Genomic DNA, 27,544 nt, shown 5'->3' with positions numbered 1-27,544 from the left:
ATATTTTGGTTACATTTTATTAAAATCATGATATTGACATATTACAGGACCCTTAAAACAAATTGATTAATATACATATTATTAATATATTACAAATTATTACCATATTAGATTCAAGGAAATATCTTTGCAGTCTATAGAGATGTAAAAAAAAACATAGGAAAGCATATTGGTCCTTAAAAGACAAAAGTTAATATATAATTTACTATATTCAATCACTGCCACATTTAATTATTTTAAACAAATTATAAAATATCAAATTAATATCTTATCAAAATTTTGTTTCATGTGAGTGTGATCTCAGACTCCTAAAAACTTCAAGACAAAAAATTTACTGTAATTAGTTGTCGTATATTTTAAAATTCACCTATAAATTGTCAATTTAAAAAGTGTTTGTTTAACAAATCAATTTAGGCACCAATTCCAATTTTAAAACACCATGAATCATAAAATACTCTAAGTGTTAATCAACTTAAAATAAATTTGTATAATATGTATAATAATATAGTAATAACTAAATTGTTAGGCTAATAATTATTTACAAAAACTTTACAAGGATTTTTTTTTATCTACATGGACTTGTAATTTAATTATTCTAAAATGGAGCCATAATGCACAATTATCAAAAATCTACAACATACCACATAAGCAATAAGTTTTTATGGATCCAGAGTAAAATATTTCAAAGGTATATTATATATAAAATATTGTTGTAGATATTTAAGCAGTAAGTGGTTAACCAATACTTAAATCTAAAATTCTGTAATATACATAATATGATAGGATAGTTAACATTTAGTAAATACAACATTATCTAAACGCTTATAGACATGAACTGCTGCTTGCTGAAAGCAAAGAAGTTGAAGGCACAGAAAGTACAGTAAAGTACTGTGACACAACCTCCAATAAAAAATTTATATATATACTTTTAAAGATTAAAGAAAATTGTTCGGCACCTTTGCAACATAATTCAAATTAAGTAGCATTATTGATGATTTGTTTGTTTACCGGATAAAATGTACAAAGGTTTAATTGTGAGATTCAAATAATACAAGTATAAAAATGACTAATACGATAACCTATATGTTTTGTTGTGAGTTTTTAAATTACACAATATCTTGATATAAACTTAATGCTACAAGTATGCTTTAGTAGATAAAGTTACATTTCACAGAGATATTCGTTGTTTGAATAGTAAATATAAATATAGTAACTAATTAAAAGCAGATAAAACTTTTGTGACTTAACAATAAATTCAATAGCTTAACAATAGACAGTCTTTTAGATTATGAAACAAATAAAATATAAGCAAGGTACAATCGATAACACTAACAGATATACCATGCATAAAATTAATATTAAATGTTCCTAACATTTAATTTTATAGAAAAAACTGTACATACACTAGTTTTTATGGAATACTTTTTGATGTCTTTCAAAAAATAGTATTTTCTTTATCATAGCTTGTGATCTTATTTTAATTGCAACTTTAAAGTTGGTAGACATTCTCTTAAGCCTCTACTAGTAAATTATGTGTGTAAAATATGTTAAGTAAGTAATCTAAGCTGTTCTTTTTTATTATTAATTTCTAAAAAAATCATTTTGTTTATCACAATACCTTTACCTTGATATAATCTGATTGAACGTGTCATCATGAAAACAACCAGAAAGTTTTAAAATATTTAAAATGCACCATAGAGAATTTATTTAGTTATTTTATAAATATTTTTTTTGTAAAACTCTACAAACATGCTTGCAATACATCTGCACGAACAAAGCCCGCCTTAATAAGTGGTCTATAACATGTCCAGAAATTTTGAAGTTAACAACAACACATACCAAGTGATGACATTTAATATGAACATTATTTAACATTCAATAACAATAAATGTATGATTTATCTATAATTAATTGTATAGGTAATTTTTAAATACAATACAATTTTGAAGTAAGATATTTTTGTAACCATTTTTTCCATTTTTTTTGTACATGAAATCATATTTGAATCAAAAATTCAAATTTTACATAGTAATTGAAAATTTTATTTTAAACTCAACTCACTCTCAACAGGCTTTAAAACTTAACTTCAATATTTGACTAAAAATTCTTGAATTGTTATCATTAAAATTAAATGCTTAAAAGTGTTTTTAGAAGTAAAATTTTTGTTGGTTGATAAAATAGGAATATTAAATATTCATTTATTAAAATATAATACTATACACAAAATAAACGCTGAACGAGGAATGATTATTGTTTGAATGCATGTTTCGTTTCTCCCTTTAGATTATTTTCGTGTTTCTCATAAATGATATCGAAAATGTATTTTCGTCATTATATGAAATGTAAAGCGATTAGGTACTAATTATTATTCATTTATCTAGTTTTAATGTTGCTACGAATCTAATATATTGAGTAACAAATGTAACATTATTAGGTTTACAAAAAGGTATTTTATCTACGTATTTGATATTTTTCCAAACTATTTTTGTAACATTTTAAAAAATACACAGTAATTTATTTACGAGTTATATATAGTAAATTCTGTTAACATTATGTATCATGGCAAGATATAAATACTATAAATTTAAAAGTGTCGTTTTTGGTTTGCACACGAAGGCCTGACTGTAGTTACTGGTTATTGATCACGGCTAGTAAAACACACCAACAACAATCTTTAAAAGTTTAACGATTAATGAGTTGTAAGTATCTTTTGGTGTTTAGGGAATATCGTCTACACCATGATGGGGTCGTCTGAAGAGAGCTGACGATGCAGGAGTCTTTGTGAGCGCAACGAGGAGGCGCCCGTGCTGACGTCATCGGTGCTGCCGAACTCGCCGTCGTGGTCTGTGGTTGATAGCAAATCGTCGTCTGATGTCGCCCTGAATTGGTTAAATATCGAACAGTGTAGAGCCTCATTGTGGTATTTTTATTTACACCAAATCACTTAAAGAAACTTTAATATAAATTACATATTGCTTGTGTTATTTACTTAAAATTACTATAATATAATAAATGAATGTCGCCTCTTACCTAATAAGTGTAGGCAGGTTGAAGGTAAGGTTCCTCTTCTCCTTTTCGATTTCGTGTATGTGTCCCTCGAGGATTTGCTCCTCCTGTCGCGGAGCGAGACTTCGCGCGCGGATTATGGTCAGTCGATTAGACGCCGTCTCACATGCTTTGTCCAAAGTCGCTATATCCTCCAGCGTGCCGCGCGTCTTGAGCAAAAGTATATAATTGTTAATATTTAAATATAAAAAAAGTTAACATAAATAGTCCAATTTATTTTTCTTTGTCAAAAAGAAAGCTTTATTAATTAAATGAAGTTGAATTTACATTGCTTATTTTGTCGATGAGAATGGCTTCGAGGCAGGCGGTCTGTCGGGCGATGTCGTGTAGCGAGTCCTGCGCGGGTTGTACTTTATGCGTGCGCAGGATGCACGGGGCGAATACGATAGCTAGAGCGTTGGGACCCATTCTGCAATTACACGCAACGTTTAACTTATATGGCTTTCAAATTGTACCGTCGTTACTACTTATTTCCATAACACAAGTGCTTCAGCTACTTACACACTACATTGGGATCAGAGTAATGTATGTGATGTTGTCTCATATTTATTATTTATTTATTTATGGCTTTCAAATAATTTAAATTTATTTTTTTTAATTATTTTTATTGGAATAATAATTTATGCCCAAGTATAATATTACTTACCTATTGTGATTTTCTCCTAATGCTACCCTTGCCAGATGAAATATTAATCTTTCAACTAAATCATAATTTGGCTTAGGTAGCTTTTTTAATATTGTAAAAATACTGGACACTCGTTCCTGGAAATAAATTTAGTTATATAAATGGCATGCTTTAAAGATTAAGTGATTAGATTGAAATTACCCACACAAAGATTTTTGCATCTGTATTTCATGTTTGTTAAACTTTTTATTATTATTTTAGAGTTTGGAGTTTTTTAAAGAAATATGAATACTAGAGTCTTACTATGTAGAAATATACATTTTTAAAGTACCTGCGGGTCAGATATTTCTGCGGCAAGAATAAAATCGTCGTAGAGGTCGAATGTGAGCAAGGGTTCTGGCAATTCGCGGAAGAATGTTTTCAGCACGGAGGCACGCACGTGTACGGCGTATGCGTCTAGTCGTTCCACGCCCTCTTCCGGCCGCTCGTCAAGCAGGCGTCGCAGTTCACGCACCTGAATACACGAAACCAAACAATCCATTATATTTCTTCAACACCATGCTAACAAAGATATAAAAATATCTTCGAGTCGAGATGGCCCAGTGGTTAGAACGCGTGCATTTTAACCGATGATTGCGGGTTCAAACCCAGGCAAGCACCGCTGATTCATGTGCTTAATTTATCTTTATAATTCATCTCGTGCTCGGCGGTGAAGGAAAACATCGTGAGGAAACCTGCATGTGACAAATTTCATAGAAATTCTGCCACATGTGTATTCCACCAACCCGCATTGGAACAGCGTGGTGGAATGTGTTCCGAACCTTCTCCTCAAAGGGAGAGGAGGCCTTTAGCCCAGCAGTGGGAATTTACAGGCTGTTGTTGTCTGTATAGTTATAATTATTTTACTCATAATTATTTCTCATAAGTTAGTAGGATACGTATTTGATGTACCTTAGAACTAAGCCCACTCTTTCTGTAGAGACCTTCAGTGTACAATCCAGTCATTTCAATAGTAGTAATGAGTCTGTCAACAACGATGGGTATGTTTCCTTCCCCAGTAGGCAGCTCGCTTAAAGGAATGCCGAAGACCTGAAATATATTGAATATAGCTAATAAATAATGTAATTGCAGGTCATTAATTATTAATCTTTGACGACCTCCATGGTCGAGTGGTGTGTAAACCGGTTTTCATGGGTACGTCACTCCGAGGTCCAGGGTTCGATTCGATTAGTTTTCTATGTTGTCTTGGGTCTGGGTGTTTGTGGTACCGTCGTCACTTCTGATTTCCATAACACAAGTACTTCAGCTACTTACATTGAGGTCAGAGTAATGTATGTGATGTTGTCTCATATTTATTTATTTATTATTTAAACTGTCTGTAAGAAGAAGCTGGTAGAAAGCAGTAACAGAATGAGTGAACCGTTGAACAATTTTCACCTTTCCACGTTTGAGCACGCCGAACTGTTCGCGGCCGCCCGCGTCGACGGCGCCGACGATGGAGGCCGACGGCGCGCCAGAATCCTTGCGGCATTGCGTCGACACCTGCGTCACATGTACCCTCCATTTTGATTTCTCGATGATAAATTATTAAGTAACAAAGGTTTTATATGTTATATATTGCTTTCTTCTCACTACTAATTCTTTGCGTTGGTGGGCTACTCAATATTTAAAAAAAAAGTTGGTAATGTCGGTACTGACTTTAAATACTTGAAAATTAACTACTTTATTTTTCAACCGACTTCAAAAAGGAGGAGGTTATCAATAGGCTATTTGACTGGATTTTAAAAACATTTCATATTATTTAGTAGAAGTTAAGGAACCCAGTACAAGTTGTATTTTTTATTTCTAGTACATATTTGTCAAAAAATATCACATTAAAAATTCCATATTTAAATAGCGCGCAAAAACGCTACTCGGACAATATGGCGCTGCAATGGAGTCGGTGACGTCACTTTCCTGTATTTTGATCTGTGGTACATATGGTAGAAAAGCAAAGTTTACAAGAAAGTGACTTCATCATAAGCTCGGCCAATCAGGAGCGTTTTGTGTCACGTGACAAACGTTTGAAAAAATGCATTTTTATTGATGGATTTTTGAATAAATTAAGTATTATTTTCAACTTTCGTTAGTAAATAACCATTTATAAACTCATAATATACAATGATTACAATAATTCACAATTTTTTTTTCGCAATGTCTAATAGCCTATTCGTCTGTATTTTTTTACCTTCATATAGCACTTTTTATGTGAAGCGAGTTTGCAGGTCTGGCAAATCAGGGAGCGCTCTATGGGCCACATGAAGAACGTTTTACAGATCTCGCATTCCGTGGGAATGTTAATCATCGATAAGATGAATGTGTGCCCCTTGTACTGTATCGGATCGTCCACCTGAAACCGAAGAGACAACTAACCAAACGAATAAGTTTTGCATGCACTAATTTACTAGTATTAGTTTTAACCTACATTAAACACTACTTTTTATTAATAGTTAAGTTTCATTATTGACATCGATAGGATTCGGGTCTTATGAAAGGTGTCTAGGAGATTAACAAAAAATTGTTAATAAAAAAAATAATATTGATAGATTACAAAGCTAACTTACCTTTCTTTTCTTATCCTTTTTTCTCTTCGTCCTAGCCTTATCTGTTTCGTGTTGGCTCATAAACTCGTCCATGAAACCCCTAAAGGCGTTCACTCCCATCGTTATGGACAGCGTGGAACCTTCTCTAGCACAAACCGTTTCCATCACGTGAAGGAAATTACCTATTAAATCTTTGTACTTCAGTGCTGAGCCTCTTGTTTCTACAACGCTGTAAGTTGCCACTAAATTGTCTTTGAACTCCCTTAAGGCATGTTTAAATACCCTGTCCACCTATTGTAAAAAAAAAAAAAACCAAGAAAAGTATCGTTTAATAACATATAACCATTATTATATACAGTGAAGAATAAATTGTATGAGAATAGTTTTACTTACTTCCGACTGTTTTTCATTTTCTGATGACTCCATAAGATATATCTTCTTTGTGATGAAATTTTGCATTGCCTGTAATTCCGTGGCGTCTGATATGATTTTATCTGTTCTATCCATAAACTCGGATGTTCCGGTCAAATTGAAATTCGAGCTAACGGGACCCTTGGAGTGGTCCGTCGTTAAGCTGTATGGGGAGTCTTTGTTTAGCATGATCCTCTTTCTGTTTTTATGTCGTCCTCTGGACGCTACGGTAACGGGGCTGGGGCAGGGCATTGTGATCACTCCCTTATTCTGAATACACTTTGTGTGATAAAGCTGTTTGCAGTCGATACATCGTTGTCCTTGAGTAATGAACGCATCGATCGCTTGATGACAGTACACACATTTATCGCCCTTAGCGAATCTCGTACCTTTACGAAACCTGGAAAAATATATTTAACATTTTTTTTGTATTGAGTTCTATTTAAGACCACATTTTTTTGAACAGTGGTTTTCTCGCTCACTGTGACACTAGATGTTATGATCGAGTTATAAGTAACAGCCTGTAAATTCCCACTGCTGGGTTTAGCCCAGCCTCTCCCTTAGAGGAGAAGGCTTGGAACATATTCCACCACGCTGTTCCAATGCGGGTTGGTGGAATACACATGTGGCAGAATTTCTATGAAATTTGTCACATGCAGGTTTCCTCACGATGTTTTCCTTCACCGCCGAGCACGAGATGAATTACAAAGACAAATTAAGCACATGAATCAGCGGTGCTCGCCTGGGTTTGAACCCGCAATCATCGGTTAAGATGCACGCGTTCTAACCACTGGGCCATCTCGACTCGCATATAAAACATTTCATCGAAATTATATTTAAAAACGTGTTCACGAGAACATGTGTTTTTATATGGAAATCAATTTAGTAACCTGTGGCCGGCGATGCCGAAGAGCCCGTTGCCGGTGTGGCCGATGTAGTCGGGCGCCGGCGCGCGCGGCTCGGGCGCCGGGTCGGAGTTCCGGCGCCGCAGCGCCTCGCCGCCCGCCGCCTCCGACGCGCAGCTGCAAGGGACACGCCAAACGTTAGCCTACCCTATAGTCCTCCGAGACATATTTACAATTTACGTTTGCTTCGTATCTTAGTTATTCTAACAATGTAGTTAATTACCATAAATTTTTTTTTTTCTTTATTATATTATTATATCATATTTAAAATTTTTTTTATTAACATAAGAATTAACAACATTAAATGCTTAAATATATATATATACAAATATGAACTAAAACTAGTTACTGTATAAATCTTGACCGCGTGGAATGGTGGCAAGAATGCTAGCAGCATTTCCCCGTTGAATCGCAATTCCGATCCTCTGGGCAAAAAACGAACCAGCCCTCCTGTCACCAGTGGAGGCAATGAGGCGAGGTGTTATACTTTTGATGAAGCTTTTTGCACCACTACTCCAAGGGCCAAGCATTTCGATTTCCATAAAAATTAAATATCATCATTGACACTTCCTTGGTTGTAATGATTTCATTATTTTATAATCGTAACACAGTTCATACCGAAGATGCTTATTTATTTATTTAAATACTTTATTGTACACCACAAATTAAACAGATTAGCTTTATAGTAGGTATACAGAAAAAAAAGATGGTACAACCGGAGGTCTTATCGCTTTAAAGCGATTTTTTCCAGACAACCGAGGTGATATGGAGTAGTAGCCAACAGAGAGATGGTAAGTGGTGTAAAATAGACTACATATATAGATACAAATAATATAATACATACATAAACTACTACATACATATAGCTAGGTACATAAATACATTTATACATACATATATACATAAAGCCATACATATTTAAATAAAACTAATTATAACGGATGAATCGCGTATATTAATTATTTTTAAAAATCCCGACGTTTCGAGCACTTTGCAGTGTTCGTGGTCACGAATAATTAGTTTTATTTAAATGTGTAATAATCGCGAAAATTTAAGACAACATTGAGCCATACATAAATACATACAAATGTACAGATATATACAAATAACAAATATCTGCTCAGTGATCGAGTAAGAGTGGAGATGTATACCGCTTAATGTCCAAGTGGTCGGCGGGCAGCGCGGGCAGCGCGGCGCGCGGCGCGGCGTCGGGCGGCAGGCGGCGCGGCGAGCGGCGGGCGGCGCGCGCGGGCGGCGCGGGCGGGCCCTCGGCGCGCACAGGGCTCGCTGCGGGCACACGCACTGTGTTACAAGCTAGGACGGTAGACCGGCGTTGTTTAAAAAAAAAAAAAAGTAACAGCCTGTAAATTCCCACTGCTGGGCTAAAGGCCTCCTCTCCCTTTAAGGAGAAGGTTTGGAACATATTCCACCACGCTGTTCCAATGCGGGTTGGTGGAATACACATGTGGCAGAATTTGTATGAAATTTGTCACATGCAGGTTTCCTCACGATGTTTTCACGCACACATGCACGCGTTCTAACCACTGGGCCATCTCTGCTCTTTTGCGTTGTTTGTTCTTTTCTATTACATTTTCTTTTAACTCACCAAAGTAATACAACGCTAGTGGTAGTAGCACATTGTGGTAGCTCCACACTAAAAACCACACCGTTGAACCTAGGCAGCTTAAAATATTCTCAAATTTCTCCTCCAACTCATAGTTATGGCTACTTATTTCAGCGAATATTACTGAAAACGAGCACATCCTTTCGGTACCAGTTGCTATTAACAAATGGCAGTCACGAGTATTGAGACATGTACGACCTTTGCGTGTAATAGTAATTAACGCGATATAAACAACACCGTTTACGAATATACACCATATTATTAGCGAAAAAAATATTGATTCAAGTGTCACGGAGACTGAGGCATCAATGACATTAATACTTGTATACCATAATTACTCCTAACGATCGTTAATTCCATATTTAGACAAACATAACAATCATTAGTTAATTAATAAATGTCAATAACAATGTGATGTTAGCCATATTCAAAATAAAAAACAATAATCATAAACATCAAAATAAAGACCAATTAGTATAGTTAAAGTATTGATGTCCTTGGACGTCAACGCTGATCGATAAGACACATACCCGGTTCGGTGCTATTTTCGGTTCGAATAGCGGGAACTGAGTCCCGGTGGTCCCGCGAGTCCCGGTGGTCCCGCGAGTCCCGCGGGTCGCGCGGGTCCCGGCGCACGGGTGGCAGGCTGTGCAGCGTGCGCACGGGCGGCTCCAGCGTCGTGCTCGACAAGCTGCGCTGATACACTTGTGGTGATGTTCGTCTGACCATGCAATATGATACAGTACGACAAAATTATTACAAAGATTATATACAAAATGTGTTTGTTATATTATAAGTGTACTTTTGTGTATGTCTATTGTGATATATAATGTGTAAAGCCAGTGATGATGTTTATTAACGAACCTCGATCCGCTCTTGGTAGTGTCAGAACTTTCAGCTGGACTCCAGTCGCCAACCTGCCGAAGGTACTCCTCACTACTGCTAGCTATCGACTCGGCCAACTCACGTTCACGTATCTGCGAACGTAAATGATATTCATTTTATTTCATTTTTATTTTTTTTATTTTTTATTTATTTTATTTATTTATTTAAGGACCACTAGTAGCTTCTACATGTTTTAATGACAAATGTAAAACAACTATGCGAAAACAGCCAACATGTGAAGCTTTTTAAAGTAGCCACAACAATTACAATATCTGTTTCAAAAATAAATTAACACACAATTACAACAACATGAGTAGAAAGATTAAGAAAAAAAAAAAATAATGTCAATATTGATAAAAATTAAAGAGCATAAAAAATAAACAAACACTTAATAAAATTAAAATTAAAAAAACACAAATAATTTGAATTGATATAGGCACAAACTAAAATTAAATAATTCATTAAATTCATGCAAAGTTTACGTTACAAAAATCACTAAAAATATAATAATTAATACAAAATAAAATTAAGATAACATTATTTATTTATTTATTATTTGCATCTCTCAACAATTCTAGCGCCCGTTTACGATAAATCATGGCAGAGTCATTAAAAATATCTAGATCTTGACTAAAACCATTGTACAACCGAGATTATCTAGGTATTGGTGCATTACATCCTAATTTCGTTTTTGATATTCTGACATCAAAAGTACTCAGAAAACTACGAGCATTGCGCCTTGGAATACGATAGTGTATATTTTCAAGTAAGTAAGTACAGTCGATCTCGTTACGAATTATCTTAAATAGGAAAGAGAGATCTAATAATTGTCTGCGTACAGAGAGACTATCCATATGAAAATCTTTCAAGAGATTGCTGTAATTTTCATTAAGTGGAAATACTTCTATAAGTTAAACAACATTGCAGGTCCATTGAAGTGAGAGTCGAGATGGCCCAGTGGTTAGAACGCGTGCATCTTAACCGATGATTGCGAGTTCAAACCCAGGCAAGCACCGCTGATTCGTGTGCTTAATTTGTCTTTATAATTCATCTCGTGCTCAGCGGTGAAGGAAAACATCGTGAGGAAACCTGCATGTGACAAATTTCATAGAAATTCTGCCACATGTGAATTCCACCAACCCGCATTGGAACAGCGTGATGGAATATGTTCCAAACCTTCTCTTCAAAGGGAGAGGAGGCCTTTGGCCCAGCAGTGGGAATTTACAGGCCGTTGTTGTTGTTTGAAGTGTTGCTTAACCAGGTTTTATAACCACTGTATTATAAAATGAGGATAAAATATTTTGACAAGTGTTACATACCTTGTTCTTTTCAGCCATTAGATAGTTCTGATCTATCCTGAGCCAGAGCAGCTCGTTGGCGAGGTCTTCTGCTGTAATCTTGTTTGGCCAGGCGACTATGCCTTGTGGATACTTGTTGGAGTTTACATTCCAGCTGTCATCTGGTGACGACTCGTTTGTTTCTTGACTAATTAAACTGAAATCATTATACTTAAATAAGATCGTTTTCACCTCAAATTGTGGTCATTGTTTTTATAGATTTATTTAAAAAAAATTATCATCAACTTTGTGTAATATAAAATGGTAACAGTTGTGTTTACTCCCAAAATAAAAACATGAATGTTATCACTGATCTAAATAAGATCAGTTTTGTTAGATATTACCTACTATTCATATTTACTTTTACGAGGTTCATTATTATTCATTTCATCAGTTAAAAACTAAGTATAGATGAACTAGGTATTTTAACTAGGAAGGTATTTTCAAATATATTAGTTTAATTTGACTTCAAACCTCGGATTAGATTGTTTAAGCGGCAGTTCTGTTATATTCTGTGTTTTGGAAACTCTTCTTTTGTTGTACGTCTGCGCGCTGGAGCTCTCCAATATATTATCTCGTTTTTTCTCTAAACTGTAAATGACAATAATTTACGGTTAATTGTGAAATGCAATAAAATATATATTGTATGAAAACATATACTTTTAACACACAACATTGTTAATTAACTCTACCTCGCTAATGGCAGTGACTGGGTAGCTCGCAGCTGTCTCGTTTTTTCCGCTTCCTCCTGTATAAGCATGTTCCTGTAAAAATATTCACTAACGTTACACAGCGTGCCGGTATGTCATATGAACAGATGCGTACTACATTCTATTTACACGAGGACAAGCACAACATAAGGGGCACTCACAACTGTATGTCAATAATATTCTTCAATTGCTCAATACTGGGCGGCCGCTTCTTGAAGACGCCAGTTTCCGGCACGAGCGCCGCTTTAGTCTCATGCTGTCAACACAAATAGCAACCACGACTCGTAAATACAGATGTGCTCCACAACACTTTGCCTGCGCACACACACACACGTTAGTGGGGGGGGGGGGGGGTACCGTGGGCAGCCGGCGGGCGGGCAGCGAGCGGCGCAGCAGCCAGCCGCGCGCCGCCGCCTGGAACAGCACGGCCGCGGCGCGCAGGCGCACGAACCAGCGCCGCACGCGCCGCCCGCGCAGCCACGCCTGCACGCGCAGCGCCGCCTCCTGGCGCTGCTGCAGCCACTGCCTGCAACACGCACTGCCTTTTACTTGGTGGTAGGGCTTTGTGCAAGCCCGCCTGGGTAGGTACCACCCACTCATCAGTTATTCTACTACCAACTAACTAAATTTTGTGTTCCGGTTTGAACGGTGAGTGAGCCAGTGTACAGTATACAGGCACAAGGGACGTAACATCTTAGTTCCCAAGGTTGGTGGCACATTGACGATGTATAGTTAATATTTCTTACAGCGTCATTGTCTATGGGTGATGGTGACCACTTACCACCAGGTGACCCATATGCTCGTCTGCCAACCTATACCATAAAAAAAAAAACGCGGCGCGTTGGTGGGCGCCGGGCGGGCCGGCGGCGCGGCGCCCCGGGCCGTACCTGCAGTATCCCTGGATCACGACGGAGGCGCGCCGCAGCGCGAGGAAGCGCCGCCGCTCAAGCACGGCCCGGAACCAGCGCTGGATCGTGATGATCGAGGCCATAATCTGCTGATGTAGCCGGTACTCCAGCTTTGTCTGCTCGCTCTCGCGCATGAAGATCTTCGTCGCGCCTGAAACGTCCACATTTTTGCATGTATTTCGATGTTTTGCTCTATAAATGAGTAAACAATAAAAAACAACAGTTTACCTAGTTGATAATTATCCCTATCCAAATTTAACGTAGCCAGGAAGTGTCGGACGTCCGTCTGCGAGCTCAGCAGCCCCTTGGGCAAAAGTATCCTGTACAGCTGAATGAACTCCTCGTACGTGAGCCGCACATTGTAGCCCGCCTGCCTGATCCGAACCGTCTCCAGCATGCCGGTGTACCGCAGCTGGCGCTGGACCGTCTCCTCGTCGAATACATTTGGCACTTTGTCGCTGTTCGATTTTATACACCTACATCATAAAAACAGGACTTAGAATTCGTTAGTTCGCCGGGACGCATTCAGTGCGGGGCGTGTCTCGAGTTACCTGATGAAGAAGGGGTTGGCTTGGTTGAGCGTCTCCATGAGCGCGGCGAGCGAGTGCTGGAACTGCGCGGCCACGGTGAGCGGCTGCTTGCGCTTGCCGGCGGGCGCGGCCGTGCGGCCGGCCAGCGTCTTCACGCTCTGCAGGTTCTTGAGGCCCTTCTTGGCGCGCTCCCGCGGCCGAAACGATTTGTTCTTCCTGTCGATCGACAGACTTTCAGAATTTTTAACGATACGGCGGCGGACTCCCTTTACCGAAAATAAAACATTCATGCGGCTATAACCCTGCTTAATAATAAAAGCTATTAGTCGGATAATAAAAAATTGCTCATACATAATTACGTATATACATCTTACAAAAAATATAAATATTAAATCGTCCCCTGTAAAACCAATCATTAAAAAGGTGCAAAGAAAGTTACAAACAAAAAGACCATCACCGTACCTGATCAACCCAACATTTTTTCCAAAATTCATCAAACATAATCATTTAATAATTAAAAAAAAAACCAAAAGTATTATTTCTTACGATAGGACTAAGATAAGCTACTCGAATACACTAAGTAACTATTAAACATGCACCACATATGAATGAATGATTTAATGTGCTCAATGAAAAAAAGAAAACAAATCCACGCAAAAGTTAAAAACGTTTTCTTTCTTCGAACAACTCCGTCCCATCTCCGAGATTTGTTTGATGAACGTAAGAGCGAGCGGGAAAGGGAGAGAGAGCGGAGAGAGCGGAGAGAGAGAGCGGAGAGTAGGTCGGCGCGGGCAAGCGGCAAGCGTGCGCACGTACATGACGATGAGGCTGGCGCGCTGCAGCACGTCGGCGTCGTCGAAGCGCTCGTCGCGCTCGAGGCGGCGCGCGCGCGTCTCGGCCAGCCTGTAAGGTTTGCCCGCGCCGCGCTGCTTGCTATCGGCCCGCGCCCGGCCCGCCCTGACGCGGGGACAGAACAGTCAGGCCGTGCCTAGATGCCGCCCGCCCCCGCTGGGGCACATCTAGGCACGGCCTCGCGCGCGTGACGTTGACGATGATACGAGTCGACAGAAAATAAACATAACATCAATATCCATGCGTAAAGTGCACATAGAACTGAAAGCATGCCATAAACGGTGACTTACGCAATGCGGTTGATTGCAAGATTGATTGACGATACTGTCACCAGTTGGCTGAGCAACAAGACATTTCATTACGTCACATTACAGTATTAGCAAAGCTTATATGTAACATAGTAGTATGTAATTCGAGGTACAATTAAACGATTTGGGAGTATCGATATATAGAACATTTTCATGCCTCGTTCATGTTAATGGAACATATTTTTGCACTTAATTCTGTTAACTGGAGACAAGCAATTTCATTTTACTATTGATGCAAGTTTGAAACGATCACGTAAGACATAGACTTTAGTTTGACATGGACTGCGCGTCTTACCTGATAATGCTGTCATTCGGGGCATGTATCGACGCTCGCTGCACCCTAGACGCCCCTTCGACCCTGTTTACCCGATGTCGTCTACCAGCTTCTAAGAAGGCAAAGTACCCCCTGCAATAAATAGAACGCAATCAATTAGTAAAGTAAAGTAAAGTAGTAAAGTAACAGCCTGTAAATTTCCCACTGCTGAGATAAGGCCTCCTCTTCCATTAAGGAGAGGGTTTGGAACATATTCCACCACGCTGTTCCAATGCGGGTTGGTGGAATGCACATGTGGCAGAATTTCGATGAAATTAGACACATGCAGGTTTCCTCACGATGTTTTCCTTCACCGCCGAGCACGAGATGAATTATAAACACAATTAAGCACATATATATAGTGGTGCTTGCCTGGATTTGAACCCACAATCATCGGTTAAGATGTACGCGTTCTAACCACTGGGCCATCTCAGCTCGCAATCAATTACATTTTTTTTTTTTTTTTAATTAAGAATTAGTACAATGCAATCAATTACATTGTACTAATTCTTAATTAAAAAATAAAGTAACAAAGAAAATTTGTGTAAGTACCATTTGACAAAATATTGATTTACCTAAAGAAAGCTCGTACAATAGCCCATCGGAAGACAGCGACTGGATCTACACCCACTAATTCCCTCACAAATGCCAGAGAAGAATTCTTTAGAACGCTCACTATGTCTTGCCGCATTAAGTCCAAGTTCTTCTCGCGCATCGCTGTCACCTGAAAAATTTAAATATATATATTTATAAATGAGTTACTCTAATCACAAAAGGCGTTTTAGTTTTAAACCGAATAAGTACTAAAATTTCTCAAGAGAAGTTGCATTACTTCGTTCCACTGTGGAAGATTTACTGATATTTTAGGAATGAGTATAAGATATAATGTGTAAGGGTTTCAGACGAAGTCTACCTGATATTTAACCCTCCCTGCGTAATGTCGCACTACGAATGCGGGCTCTCGTCGCTGTGGTTTCTCATAGAAGGGATTGTCTTCGTGGACAGAATTGAATTTTTGCAGGAGCGTCTCGTTTGTCGCCCACGGGAAACTGTAATAAAGAAACATATTCAACTTTAGCACTCGCATTTAATCCAATTTTGTTTATTTATTTTGCGACCTCTTTGGTCGAGTAGTGCGTACACCGGTTTTCATGGGTACGCCACTTCGAAGTCCATGGTTCGATTCATGGCCGAGTCGATGTAGAAAAAGTTAATTCGTTTTCTGTTGTCTTGGGTCTAGGTTTTTTGGTACCGTTATTACTTCTGAATTTCCGTAACACAAGTGCTTTAACTACTCACATTGTTATTATATAGGTCAAAGTAATGTCCAATATTTAAAAAATATATATATTTATTTTCTATTAGATAATAAGGAGATTCGAGATGGCCCAGTGGTTAGAACGCGTGCATCTTAACCGATGATTGCGGGTTCAAACCCAGGCAAGCACCGCTGATTCATGTGCTTAATTTGTCTTTAAAATTCATCTCGTGCTCGGCGGTGAAGGAAAACATCGTGAGGAAACCTGCATGTGACAAATTTTATAGAAATTCTGCCATATGTGTATTCCACCAACCCGCATTGGAACAGCGTGGTGTTATGTTCTAAACCTTCTCCTCAAAGGGAGAGGAGGCCTTTAGCCCAGCAGTGGGAATTTACAGGCTGTTGTTGTTGTTGTAGGTAATAATATTCGGCCACTTCAGTCAATCTTGAAGGGCATCAAAGCGCAGATGATCTCACTTGCACTGGTCGTCCAGCAGACACAGCAGGCCGCCCGGCTTGCCTTCGATGAGCTGCAGGCAGCCAGTGTTGTCGGAGAAACCGATGTCGGTCCAGCGGATGCCCTCGCGCCGGTACTCCTCTTGCTCGTACTTGAACACGTGCTGGTTGAAGTAGTACTGCAGGTGCTCGTTCGCGTAGTTGATGCACAGCTGCTCGAAGCTGTTGCTGGGACCGAAGTCCTCGAAGCCGAATATGTCGAGGACGCCTGGAATGTTACCATTTCGAAATTCATTATATAATATGAATGACCTCCGTGGTCGAGTGGTGTGTACACCGGTTTTCATGGTACGCCACTTTGAGGTCCCGGGTTCGATTCCCGGCCGAGTCGATGTAGATTACCATTAGTTTTCTATGTTGTCTTGGGTCTGGATGTTTGTGGTACCGTCGTTACTTCTGATTTCCATAACACAAGTGCTTCAGCTACTTACATTGGGATCAGAGTAATGTATGTGATGTTGTCTCATATAATATACTAGCGGTCGCCCGCGTAGATAACGGTTCATAATCAGTCTTCTAATATCCCTACTGCTGAGGCACGGTCACATTTGAAGAATTACTGCAACCGGCGCTTGGATCTATTGTGATAAACCTCAAATTCGTGATCACAACACTTCAGCCAGACCAACATCAGCCACGAATCTGATGAGGTTCTTAGGGTCGGAGGCCATTATGCCCTCTAAGGACCGGAGTTAGAACATTTTATAGTTCTATCATTTATAGTTTAGGCATCATACGCAAAAAATCAACTTTTTTGGTAGATTTTTTCCTTTTTTGTCCGAAAAACCCAAAATATCTTACGGAACCCTATTTTTTTTTTCAAAATAAAATTTAGCCTATGTTATGCGGGATTAATTTAGCTTTCGAATGGTGAAATTTTTAAAATCGGTCCAGTAGTTTTTGAGCCTATTCATTACAACCAAACAAACAAAGTTTTCCTCTTTATAATATTAGTGTAGATTATGGACAGTGTCGAGCATCAAAGACTACTAAAGTTTCGTCTACAGCGCCTCAATGAAAGATTATCCTGCCCTTTTATACTTGTTAACTATTATTATATTATATTATCCGTGTGGTCCCGGATTAGAATAGGACCTCCCCAACTCTTCCCGTGGGTGTCGTAAGAGGCGACTAAGGGTACATAGTAGGGCCCAGTGCATATCACCTGCACTTTGGGCTACCCGCAAAAAAACTTCATGGCGGGTACAACACCACGAATATTCCCAAGGAGGGTTAAAAATAAAAATCAAGCCACAACCTTTAGCCTTGAGCATGGATGTGGACGGATATAGAAGTAGAAGACGACCATGGAAACGATGGATGGATTGTGTGAAAGACGATATGGTTAGAAAGAATGTTACTTGTGAGATGACGTCTGACAGAGAAGTATGGAAGGAGAAGACATGCTGCGCCGACCCCAAATAATATTGGGATAAGGGCAGGAGTATGATTATAATCTTAATTTATTATTTAAATTCAACTATACATTTTACCATCGGTATGCCCATGATTGCGGGTTCAAACCTTTCGAAACCACAGAATTTTCATGTGCTTGCAGCTCGCAAATGAAGGATATCGTCATCAGGAACATGTGATTAATTTCAATGCAAATTCTGCTTCAGATGTAACAACCGAACTGCATTAGATCAGCGGGGTGTAATGAACTCCAAAACTTATCCTCGGAGGAGAGGGAACTCATCATCAGTGGGAAGTTAAAAGCTGTTACATTATTTTGTCTTTTCTTTTAAATTTTGAATAGAGTACTGAAATATTACCTATACTATGTCCTTGGTGTTCTCTGAGCGTATCTTTTTTTGAGAGCAGCGCATGATTGACCTGCATCACTATCCAGTCGAACAGAGCTCCGTACAGACATTTCGCCATCGCATCTCTCGTCGCTATCGCTTCGGGCAACCTGGAACGTTATTAATAATTTGTCAATATTTGTATTTTGCTGTTGCTTATACATAAATTACAAATTATTGAGATCATCAGGCAAGCATGTTGTATTACTTCAAAAATATTTGAAGTTAAAATCTCAAGGTTTAACATGTATCTTACAGCTGTTAAGGTTTGAGAACTGAGCCATAAGTTAGAGGTACAAGCTACGACGGTATTAGTTATAGTTTCTGACCCAAGGGCGATCCATACCGTTGTTCTGTCGAGTTCTCAACAAAAACATCTACATAGTTTTATTAATAATAACGACAAACATCATCATTCATCAATAAGAACAACCGCGGTAAAGTCATACAGTCAATCAGAAGCCTTTAAACGTAGACAGATATCATGGTACTGCTGTTATATTGTTGCTTATACATATAAGCTAGAGAGTATCACTTCGCCATGGACACTAAAAAAGCAACTATATTCATATTTTATGACCTAAACTAAACATTGAACCAGGTTACAGCAGCTTGATAGAATAACAGGACAATAAATCTTTTGTCAGAAGTAAGACGTTTACAGGCTCCGTACTTACCTATAATTAATGACAAGTGTCTCCCCAGACGCTCTGGCTCGTTTGGATGTGAGCGCCGCCAGTAAAGTCTCCTGTTTAACTCGCAATAGTGATGATATAAGTGATACCACTTCCGGGTTCCGCACACCCACTGCTTCGTCGTGATGGTAGGACTTCCTTTGTGGTTGAAACTCCACATTGCCTGTTTAATAAAAGAAAATTATTAGAATATTGTGTTCCCATTTCTTTGAATTCAGTTACACAGGGCGTCAATGGCTATTAAGTATTGAAAAAGCAATCTCTATATTACCTGATTTTAAATTTATATTGCCCAGTATAATTTAGTAATACAACCATAAAAAATATTTTACATTACTTCTATAAATATTGTCAATCAGGAAAGTTTTCAATTACATTAATTATAAATAAATTTAATGAAACTAAAAACAATACATTACTTTAATTCATAATATTTTTATTAAATATTAAGAAGACAAAAACATACCCAAAGCACTAACTTATCCTAATTAGCCATTTTTACTAATGTTTCCCAAAAAATTGCATATAGAGTTATTTTTGCACAAAATATATGTGAAAAAACAACACTGCAAGGATAAATACAATGAATAAACAACAAATAGAAGCAACGAGAAACAAAAAAACCAATGCATGCATATATTACCTAACACTGTAATTAAATTTATTGAGAAAAATTGTATGAAATGAAAAATATCTCGAAAGTATTTCGATTTTTGAAAAAGTTCAGCAGTATATAGATTGGTATTACATTTACAAATTGTTAATTGTATTAAAATATTATAAAATATTTTTGTTTTTAAGCTTCTCACATAATTATTACAAAAATAAGTTATTGAATTGTTTATGTGAGTATAATTACATAATATTTACATTGTCTATAGTCCTTGACTTGACCGTACCTGTTATATATGATACACTATTTTAAATAAGAAAATTAGTTTTGGTGCTTCATACTTAGTTTGAATGGGCAGGACCCTTCTTGTTTCTTTCTCTTATAAGTTTGGACAAATTATGGCATTTTAAGATGAATCTGCTTTCATTTCCAATACATAAAATCAAACTACTCAATATTTTCTTAATTTATAATAGTATGAATGGTAAAGAAGTATAATTTTCTGCAAATTGTTTTAAAACATTTTTTATTTCTTTCTTTAGTCTAATGGAAAATAATATTAACATGACAGTTAATCTAAAAATAGCTGTATTTATCAAAAAATGAAATTGTTTTGCTAGTTAAAACTCTTACTACATATTTGTAGCAATTATTTGAATATATCGGTGATTTCATTGACATTATTATTTTATAACCTTTTTTTATAGACATAAAATTATCAGTAAGGGGTCAATTAACTGTCTGATAATACAGTTTATATCTTATCATAATGTTATAATAACTTTGGATTAGCAATTCGAAAACTTTCACAAGAACTTATCATGCATTTGATGATAAAATTATATCATTTATTTGATAATAATTTACATAAATAAAATTGAAATTATATTTTTATATATTATATTTCACAATACAATATTGTTAATATGAACATATAATTACAATAATCAAAGTATACTAGATATAATTGATAGATTTTTAATTTTACCCATGTATCGATTCTTAATCATTATTTTTCAAATATCATAGTGAGAAATCAGTTTTGAAATAATCATTCCATAGACAAGTGATATAAGTAAGGCCAATAAGGTTTAACACTTACCTAAAAGGAGTACCGCAGAGAGGACGGCAAACAACCGCCGCTGCTTATCCAGAGTGAAACCGACCATGTCCATGGATTGTTTCAGACGTGAGAACTCATACTGTTCATCGACACCGGGCACTACACTACAACCAGTTTTTGATAAATAATTGTATTTGTCCACACTGAGGAGGTGCAACTGTTCCTTCTCTTGTTCAGAAGCCCCCGCCAAGAGATAGTAAAACACATGATAGTTCCTCTCGTTTCGACCTTGACTACATATTCGGGATTTCTCCAGGAGATATTTCTGTACAACAGCACCGTGAACCATACCATTTTCCTTATAATTCACTTGTATAAATTTACCGAACCGACTGGAGTTATTGTTGTGGGCGGTTTTCGCGTTACCGAAAGCCTCTAGCACTGGTCCTGCACTTAATATAGTTTGTTCCACGCCGCTGCCGTGAGATCCTTTCTGACTGAGCGCGGTGAGGTGGTGGAGAAGAAAATTTGTACTCTCTGTTTTCCCTGAACCGCTTTCGCCACTTATCACAATACACTGATTGGTTCGCTCTCGCAGCATACAGTGGTACGCCGCGTCGGCCACTGCGAAGATGTGAGGGGGAAGGCTCGACCCTATTCTCTTATTTTGATACAGCTTAACATATTTTGGGTTGTAAATAGGATAGAACTTGAAGGGGTTGAGGGCTATTAATATAGAGCCCACGTATGTGTAGATATATCCTGCGGCGAATCGAGCCCTCAAGTTATCCAGGAGCGTCTGTTCGTTTAACTCTGGTAGCTGGCAGAGGTCGGGGTACTCCCGATCCTTCGGCTGATAAAGAAACCGCTGGAAGTAGTCCTTTATGAGTTGCGGGTCCACTGAGAAGTTTTCCATCCATGGTTCGTCAGGAATCTTTTCTCGCAGATAGAACCTGCACAAACAACATTGACATGAACTATTCACACACATACAGAAACAAAATACAGACGTGAGTTTTCACATTTGTGTTATTTCAAAAAGTCGAATATTATAAATTTACCAAAAGGCACTTTCAGAGTTCATGTTTACTGCGAGAGGCAAAAATTTCAGTTTAAATTTGATTGGCAGGATGGCTGTTATCACGCCGCGGCGGCGGCAGGAAGAGTGACTCACGCGCACCAACAATATCCCTAACCACTGTCGTAATACGGCCCTTCATTAAATCAAGTTTATTTCAAATACGATATTTAGTAAACGCACTAGTTTTTAGTAGCTGATACTACGGAATAATGAAAATAACCACTATCAAACAGAATTGCTATGCATACACATTTTAAATGAATATTGAGGATAAGGGAACAAAATTACAATAATTAAAATAGACGCAAATAATTATATATGAATCACTGTATGTACAATTATTATAAAGAGCATTGTAGTCTACAAATAGCTTCTCAGTGACAGGATAATTTAATGAAGCAGAAAATATTATGGCAAGATTATATACAGCGTTTGAGTGAACATCGAAAATTGTCGTGTATTTAGTCATTATCGTACTGGAAGTAGTTTTATGCCGGAGATTTGAAAGCTGTTTTTTAATTTGACCAAAAAATGCCGGTCTTAAGGACTAGTGACTGTAAATGTGATAAGTACGATACAGATTTATGGTACTGGCACCCTATATTTTTTGTAAAAACAACTTCATTTTAGTACAATAGTGAATATGTTGTCGTTTATGAGATATAAAATATTAATAAATTAAGAATATTTGTGTTGGAAACCTTATATAACTATTATGATAATATAATGAAAGAAGCCGGAAGGCGAGTGATACATAAGCGAGATATGTGTGATGATAAAAGAAAAAGACTTCAGAAATGTCTGGAATTTATGAAAACATTTGTAAATTGTATACGTATATATTCAAAAATAACATGATTAATACGACGCGATAGCGCGCTAACATAAATAAATAATACGGTAAAAAAGACGTTTAATTTAAAAATAATCATTGAATTTTTCCTTTTAACGACAATTCCTACTCGCGATGATATAATTATTCAACGCCAGATACATGTACAAACAAAGCGAATGAGAAAACCTAAGTCCATATCGCGTTCGAGTCTATTATAGGTAAAGATACCATTCACATATTGAATGTAAATAAATATGTTAGCAAGGTTATACCTGTAACGCTGTACTTCGATAATTACACAGCGGACCGGCTACTATGCATTGTTGCTAATTAAGTCGTAGAGGAAAATATTTATGATAGGATACATTTATTGCATTCCGAACGTTTGTAATTTTATTTTGCAATATTTTAACAGCAACATTATACGTCTTCTACGTTCGATGACTAACGTTTTTTTCGGAAGGAAGTATGAAAGGCGAACTGATAAAGTATCGACTAGCAGTCTACCGTATTCGATGCGTGCTGATCCAGAGGACACGTAATCGAAAATTCCAAATAAATAGAATATAACAAACGTGAATAATCTTTCCTTTGACATTTTCGCGATTAAAAATATTAGTCAGTTCTCTGTGAGGTATGTCAGTCATCGTCGCTGGGGCGATGTTTGTTTTCAAAGCATTACTGGAAATAAATGCCAACGTGCCGGCAGATGCTCTAGTTATAGAACGTGGAATATTTTCACGCCAACAATATTTATATAAAACTTCATGAAAGACGTCTTTATAAATATTTCTAATTTTCTAAAGCTTCTAGAATATGGGTGGGATGGCATTATGTGTACCTGTAGTATTGGCCGGAGTTGTTGTTGGGCCATAACATCATGACTGCGACCGGCGACTCGTTGGGTCCCAGTCGCCTTTCCTTACATTCTCCGCTGACCATGTCTCCCACCACCTAATTTATTGGACAATAATTTATATAAAAAAGATCGTATAATACATGTAAGATAATATCATAAGAATTTTTAAATAAAAATGCTACATAATTATTACCATTGATTCTTAAAAAATGGATGCTAAAATAATTTGGTATTAAAAATTAACTGGTATAAAAAATTAAAATAATAAAATGCTCATGAAATAAAGATAATAATATATTATTATTTCAGCATATAGTTGCAGACAGAAATATGTGCAATTATTGAAAAATAATGCGGTTTCTTAACACCAATAACTTAATTTAATTTAGAAATCCATTACTTGTTAAATATTTACAGTGAAATAAAACACTTTATCACAACATCTGTTAGGAAGTTATGTTAGTGTGGAATTCACACAAGTAGCTTCCAGTAATGCAGCAAAAAATTAATTGATGGTATTTATCATCAGTGACTAATCTTGTCTTAGGCAGAGATTGGATTACTATTGTTTCTAGTAAAACATTAATAGTCTTGTTTGGGTATGACGAAGGTCACATTTCGAATTAAATTATATATGTTGCATTGTTCTTTCTGCTTTTGATAAGAGAAGAATATTATTTTGAGAAACATTTTCAGAAGACTTTAATAAATAAATTTGTTATTAAGTAAAATTTCTGAATAAACTTACAGGAAAATTACTTCTGCCTTTTCAAAAACACATTGATTAGTTTCTTCATCAGCAGTCTTACCATACATATTCTACATAAATCCAAAATACCCATAATTTTGGATAACAAATAATCTGAATATTAAAGAAAAGTTTGCGAAATAATACCTATATGGTCATAAGTCCTTTTTGTGTAAAATTTAAGAAAAGCTTCTTTTTAAGAGTTGGATGGAATAGTCTGAAATAATCACCATAGGTACCTCATCACGGTAAACTAAAAAAGGAATGTGTACATACCTCTGCCAACTCATAAGGACCTCCCGACCCATCATTTAAGCTGAGTTTATCAGCAATGCAGCAAACTATCTCCTCAGAGCTGGTTTGCTTTGAGGCTTCTACCGACAAGGCTTCATATTGTGCAGAAAGTGCTCCTACAAATACCTAGAACAATATATATTGAACTATAAAACGATATAGAGCATTGACCTTTGCATGCTTTCAATTTTTATTGTATTTGTAATTGGTTTTGTGTGTATACATTTGGTAAAATTATGTCTGAAGAATGCTTTCCTTACATGCTATATTCCAAACAAGATAAATTACTACTGCACTGTCTAACTGCAGTCTATCACATGAGGCGAATTACTGTATAATTCGCCTCAACACATTTTAATGCACAAGCTCTCTATTTTCCCTTACTCTTGGATGTAAGTCACTTAGATTGACTGATCATTAGATCAGTATCAGATCAGATCTATTTGTATTAACAAATAGAAAGAATTCAGGCAAAGGACCATTGGCTTATATGCATTCTGAGCATACATGTAAGCCATTTGTCCATGTTGTCCAATTGGATGAAAAAAATTTCATCATCCAGACTCACGGTAGTTACTAAAAAATTATGCTATTATTTAACAGTCACTTGAATAACTAGGCAATCAACATATACAAACATAAATTAAACACAACATTTAACCATACATTATGGGTTCTGAACCACATTACCTATACTCTACATAATGGGCTAGGCCATTGTTTTATATGTTTCATTATTAAAAGAAAAATAATAAAGCACTACTTTTTCTAATTGGTTGATTAAAATTGACCTACTACATAATAACAATTATATTTAAAATTTGGAGTATGCTGTATTTTATTCTAGAAACTTAGTATTTTTATGAATTGTTTTTAGTGTATCAATGTATAAAATAAGCTAATAATGATTATTATTAAAAAACATATATGGTTAACATTTAGTGTTTGATAATATTGGGACAAAATATAAGTACATACATAATTCAGCTTTCAGTGAGAAGAGCCATCTATTTACCTTAATATTATGTACTTTACTTAATTAAAAAAATCTATATTTAATTTGCAAAAACAATTATGTTTCATTTGTAATGTGTTTTTTGATATCTAGTTTTAGTTTAATATTGTTTTTAAACATTTACTATATATTTTTCAATACATTACATCACAACTTCACTTTTTTCTATATATTTTATTATTCTGTGTAGTGATTACAATATTATGTGTTGAGTAATAGTGATTTGACTTTTATATAAAATAAAAAGCACTTTATTATATTCCATTGTTTATATGTTAACTCATTTCAAAGTAGTGATAAAAATATGAACAAAGGTCAATTTAAAAGTGTACTATCAGTAAAAGTCAGCCAAATAGGACACCAATTCACAATAATATTATAATGTTACTTAATTAAATTATTTTTAAAAAGTGGCTGCAGGAAAGATTTTTATAAATGTATAGTACTATTTATAATATTTACAACGAAATCCAAATGTATGCCAGACATAAGACTGCTAGGTAAATAGTAATTTAAAAAAAAAGTATATTAAACTGACCTGCACAATGTATCTATGATTTTCAGCATGAGCCATCCTGCTTCATTCTACACACTCTTGATACATTAGTAAATAATTTAATTTCATTTTGATACACCACACACTTCTTTGAATGTTTTTTAAACTTCACTTAGTTTTATTAATAACATTTGTGGATAATTTATTTAATATTTTATAATAATCCGATGTTTTAAGATAACACGAGTAATCGTCGTCGAGTTGAACGATGTTTTCAAAAATCCTGGTTTGTGAAAACGACCCCCCGAGAGCTGCACAGGTTGTAGTCAACCGTGACAAGATCACAAAATGTCATGACTGATATTCATGTATTTTCTTCTGTACGACTTTATGGTGAATTCTTGACTTTAGCCGGTCTGATGTGGTTTTAAATGAATTGATAATTTAGTTTGAAAACAATATACAAGGAAGAGAAATCTCAGATGTGGGTCACATGCTGATTAAATTGAAGTTGCCCAGCTTGTTGCTCTTTTAACATATTGACATTTTCACTCAACTCGATGAATATATAAAAATGTAGCTTTCTTCACTTCCTTTTGTAAGTCTTTAGTAGTAGTTGAAACGAACAATGTAACTATACAAAATCGCAACGAAGTCGGTGTATTCAACAACCTGTTATTTGTCATACACAACTCTCGCTTACGCACCACGTAATCGCACCAGATGCACAATTACTATATAACTATCTTCAAAATCATGTACAACTTATGTTAGGCTCTTTAAGGTTTTATAACTTAATTCAATTTACTAAATATTCTATAGAAATTGAACCACCATTTTTATTTGTATGTAGAGTTGAATTGAATCGTGTATCTATTACCAACTTAGCCATGGCAAGAATTTGTATTTTTCATAGTAAATGCATGCAAACTGCTTACCACTTCTTTTGGTCGCATTATATACAACCATAGACTAATCTATTACTTTATCGTAGACATTATTTTTTTTATAATTTCTAAAATGACAATGATACTCATTTATACAGCCACGAATTGTTTTTTTTTATAAGATATTATATATTTTCTAATTTATTATTTATATTAGAATGTTAATTACTCCTAAAATATAAATATAAATTAAAGTTCTATTTTGCTTATATTATTTTTCATCTAACAAACAACAGTATAATGATGTATCATGATTAAGT

At 36.3% G+C, this 27,544-nt stretch overlaps 1 protein-coding gene across 3 annotated transcripts; it reads right to left on the bottom strand.

Moving 5' to 3' along the window:
- Positions 1 to 2: 2 nt before the first annotated feature.
- On the bottom strand, positions 3 to 27,243 carry LOC124534722 (unconventional myosin-IXAa-like). 3 transcript variants are annotated; one of them, XM_047110711.1, is made up of 33 exons: positions 26,380 to 27,243; positions 24,809 to 24,952; positions 23,767 to 23,879; positions 21,049 to 21,962; positions 19,316 to 19,496; positions 18,609 to 18,748; positions 16,795 to 17,041; positions 15,970 to 16,105; positions 15,632 to 15,780; positions 15,039 to 15,149; positions 14,726 to 14,773; positions 13,605 to 13,799; positions 13,282 to 13,529; positions 13,033 to 13,204; positions 12,503 to 12,671; positions 12,307 to 12,401; positions 12,128 to 12,199; positions 11,910 to 12,026; positions 11,418 to 11,592; positions 10,078 to 10,190; positions 9,744 to 9,934; positions 8,741 to 8,876; positions 7,575 to 7,706; positions 6,667 to 7,084; positions 6,295 to 6,564; positions 5,919 to 6,080; positions 5,129 to 5,233; positions 4,643 to 4,780; positions 4,023 to 4,205; positions 3,713 to 3,828; positions 3,334 to 3,475; positions 3,031 to 3,215; positions 3 to 2,879 (listed from the first exon to the last, which is right to left on the bottom strand). In XM_047110711.1, exons 1-33 carry the CDS (start codon positions 26,413 to 26,415, stop codon positions 2,732 to 2,734), a joined length of 5,901 nt encoding a protein of 1,966 aa, XP_046966667.1. In that variant the 5' UTR covers positions 26,416 to 27,243; the 3' UTR covers positions 3 to 2,731. The 3 variants fall into 3 exon arrangements, with proteins under 3 accessions (XP_046966667.1, XP_046966666.1, XP_046966668.1); XM_047110710.1 differs by lacking the exon at positions 14,726 to 14,773 and adding an exon at positions 14,400 to 14,540; XM_047110712.1 differs by lacking the exon at positions 14,726 to 14,773.
- Between the last annotated feature and the right edge of the window lie 301 nt (positions 27,244 to 27,544).

Source organism: Vanessa cardui, chromosome 13 (assembly GCF_905220365.1).
Source record: "Vanessa cardui chromosome 13, ilVanCard2.1, whole genome shotgun sequence".
NCBI classification, from domain to species: domain Eukaryota; kingdom Metazoa; phylum Arthropoda; class Insecta; order Lepidoptera; family Nymphalidae; genus Vanessa; species Vanessa cardui.
The sequence above is the reverse complement of the archived record's forward strand: the minus strand, read 5'-3'. Positions and strand labels throughout refer to the sequence as shown.

Bases quoted from the DNA above. Each gene is read 5' to 3' on its own strand.
- LOC124534722 (XM_047110710.1), bottom strand. From the start codon at position 26,415: ATGGCTCATGCTGAAAATCATAGATACATTGTGCAG. The intron at 21,963-23,766 runs GTACACATAATG...TTGTTTGTGCAG, and splicing joins AACTCCGGCCAATACTACAG to GTTCTATCTGCGAGAAAAGA. The intron at 13,530-13,604 runs GTAACTCGAGAC...TTTATGATGTAG, and splicing joins GCCAACCCCTTCTTCATCAG to GTGTATAAAATCGAACAGCG.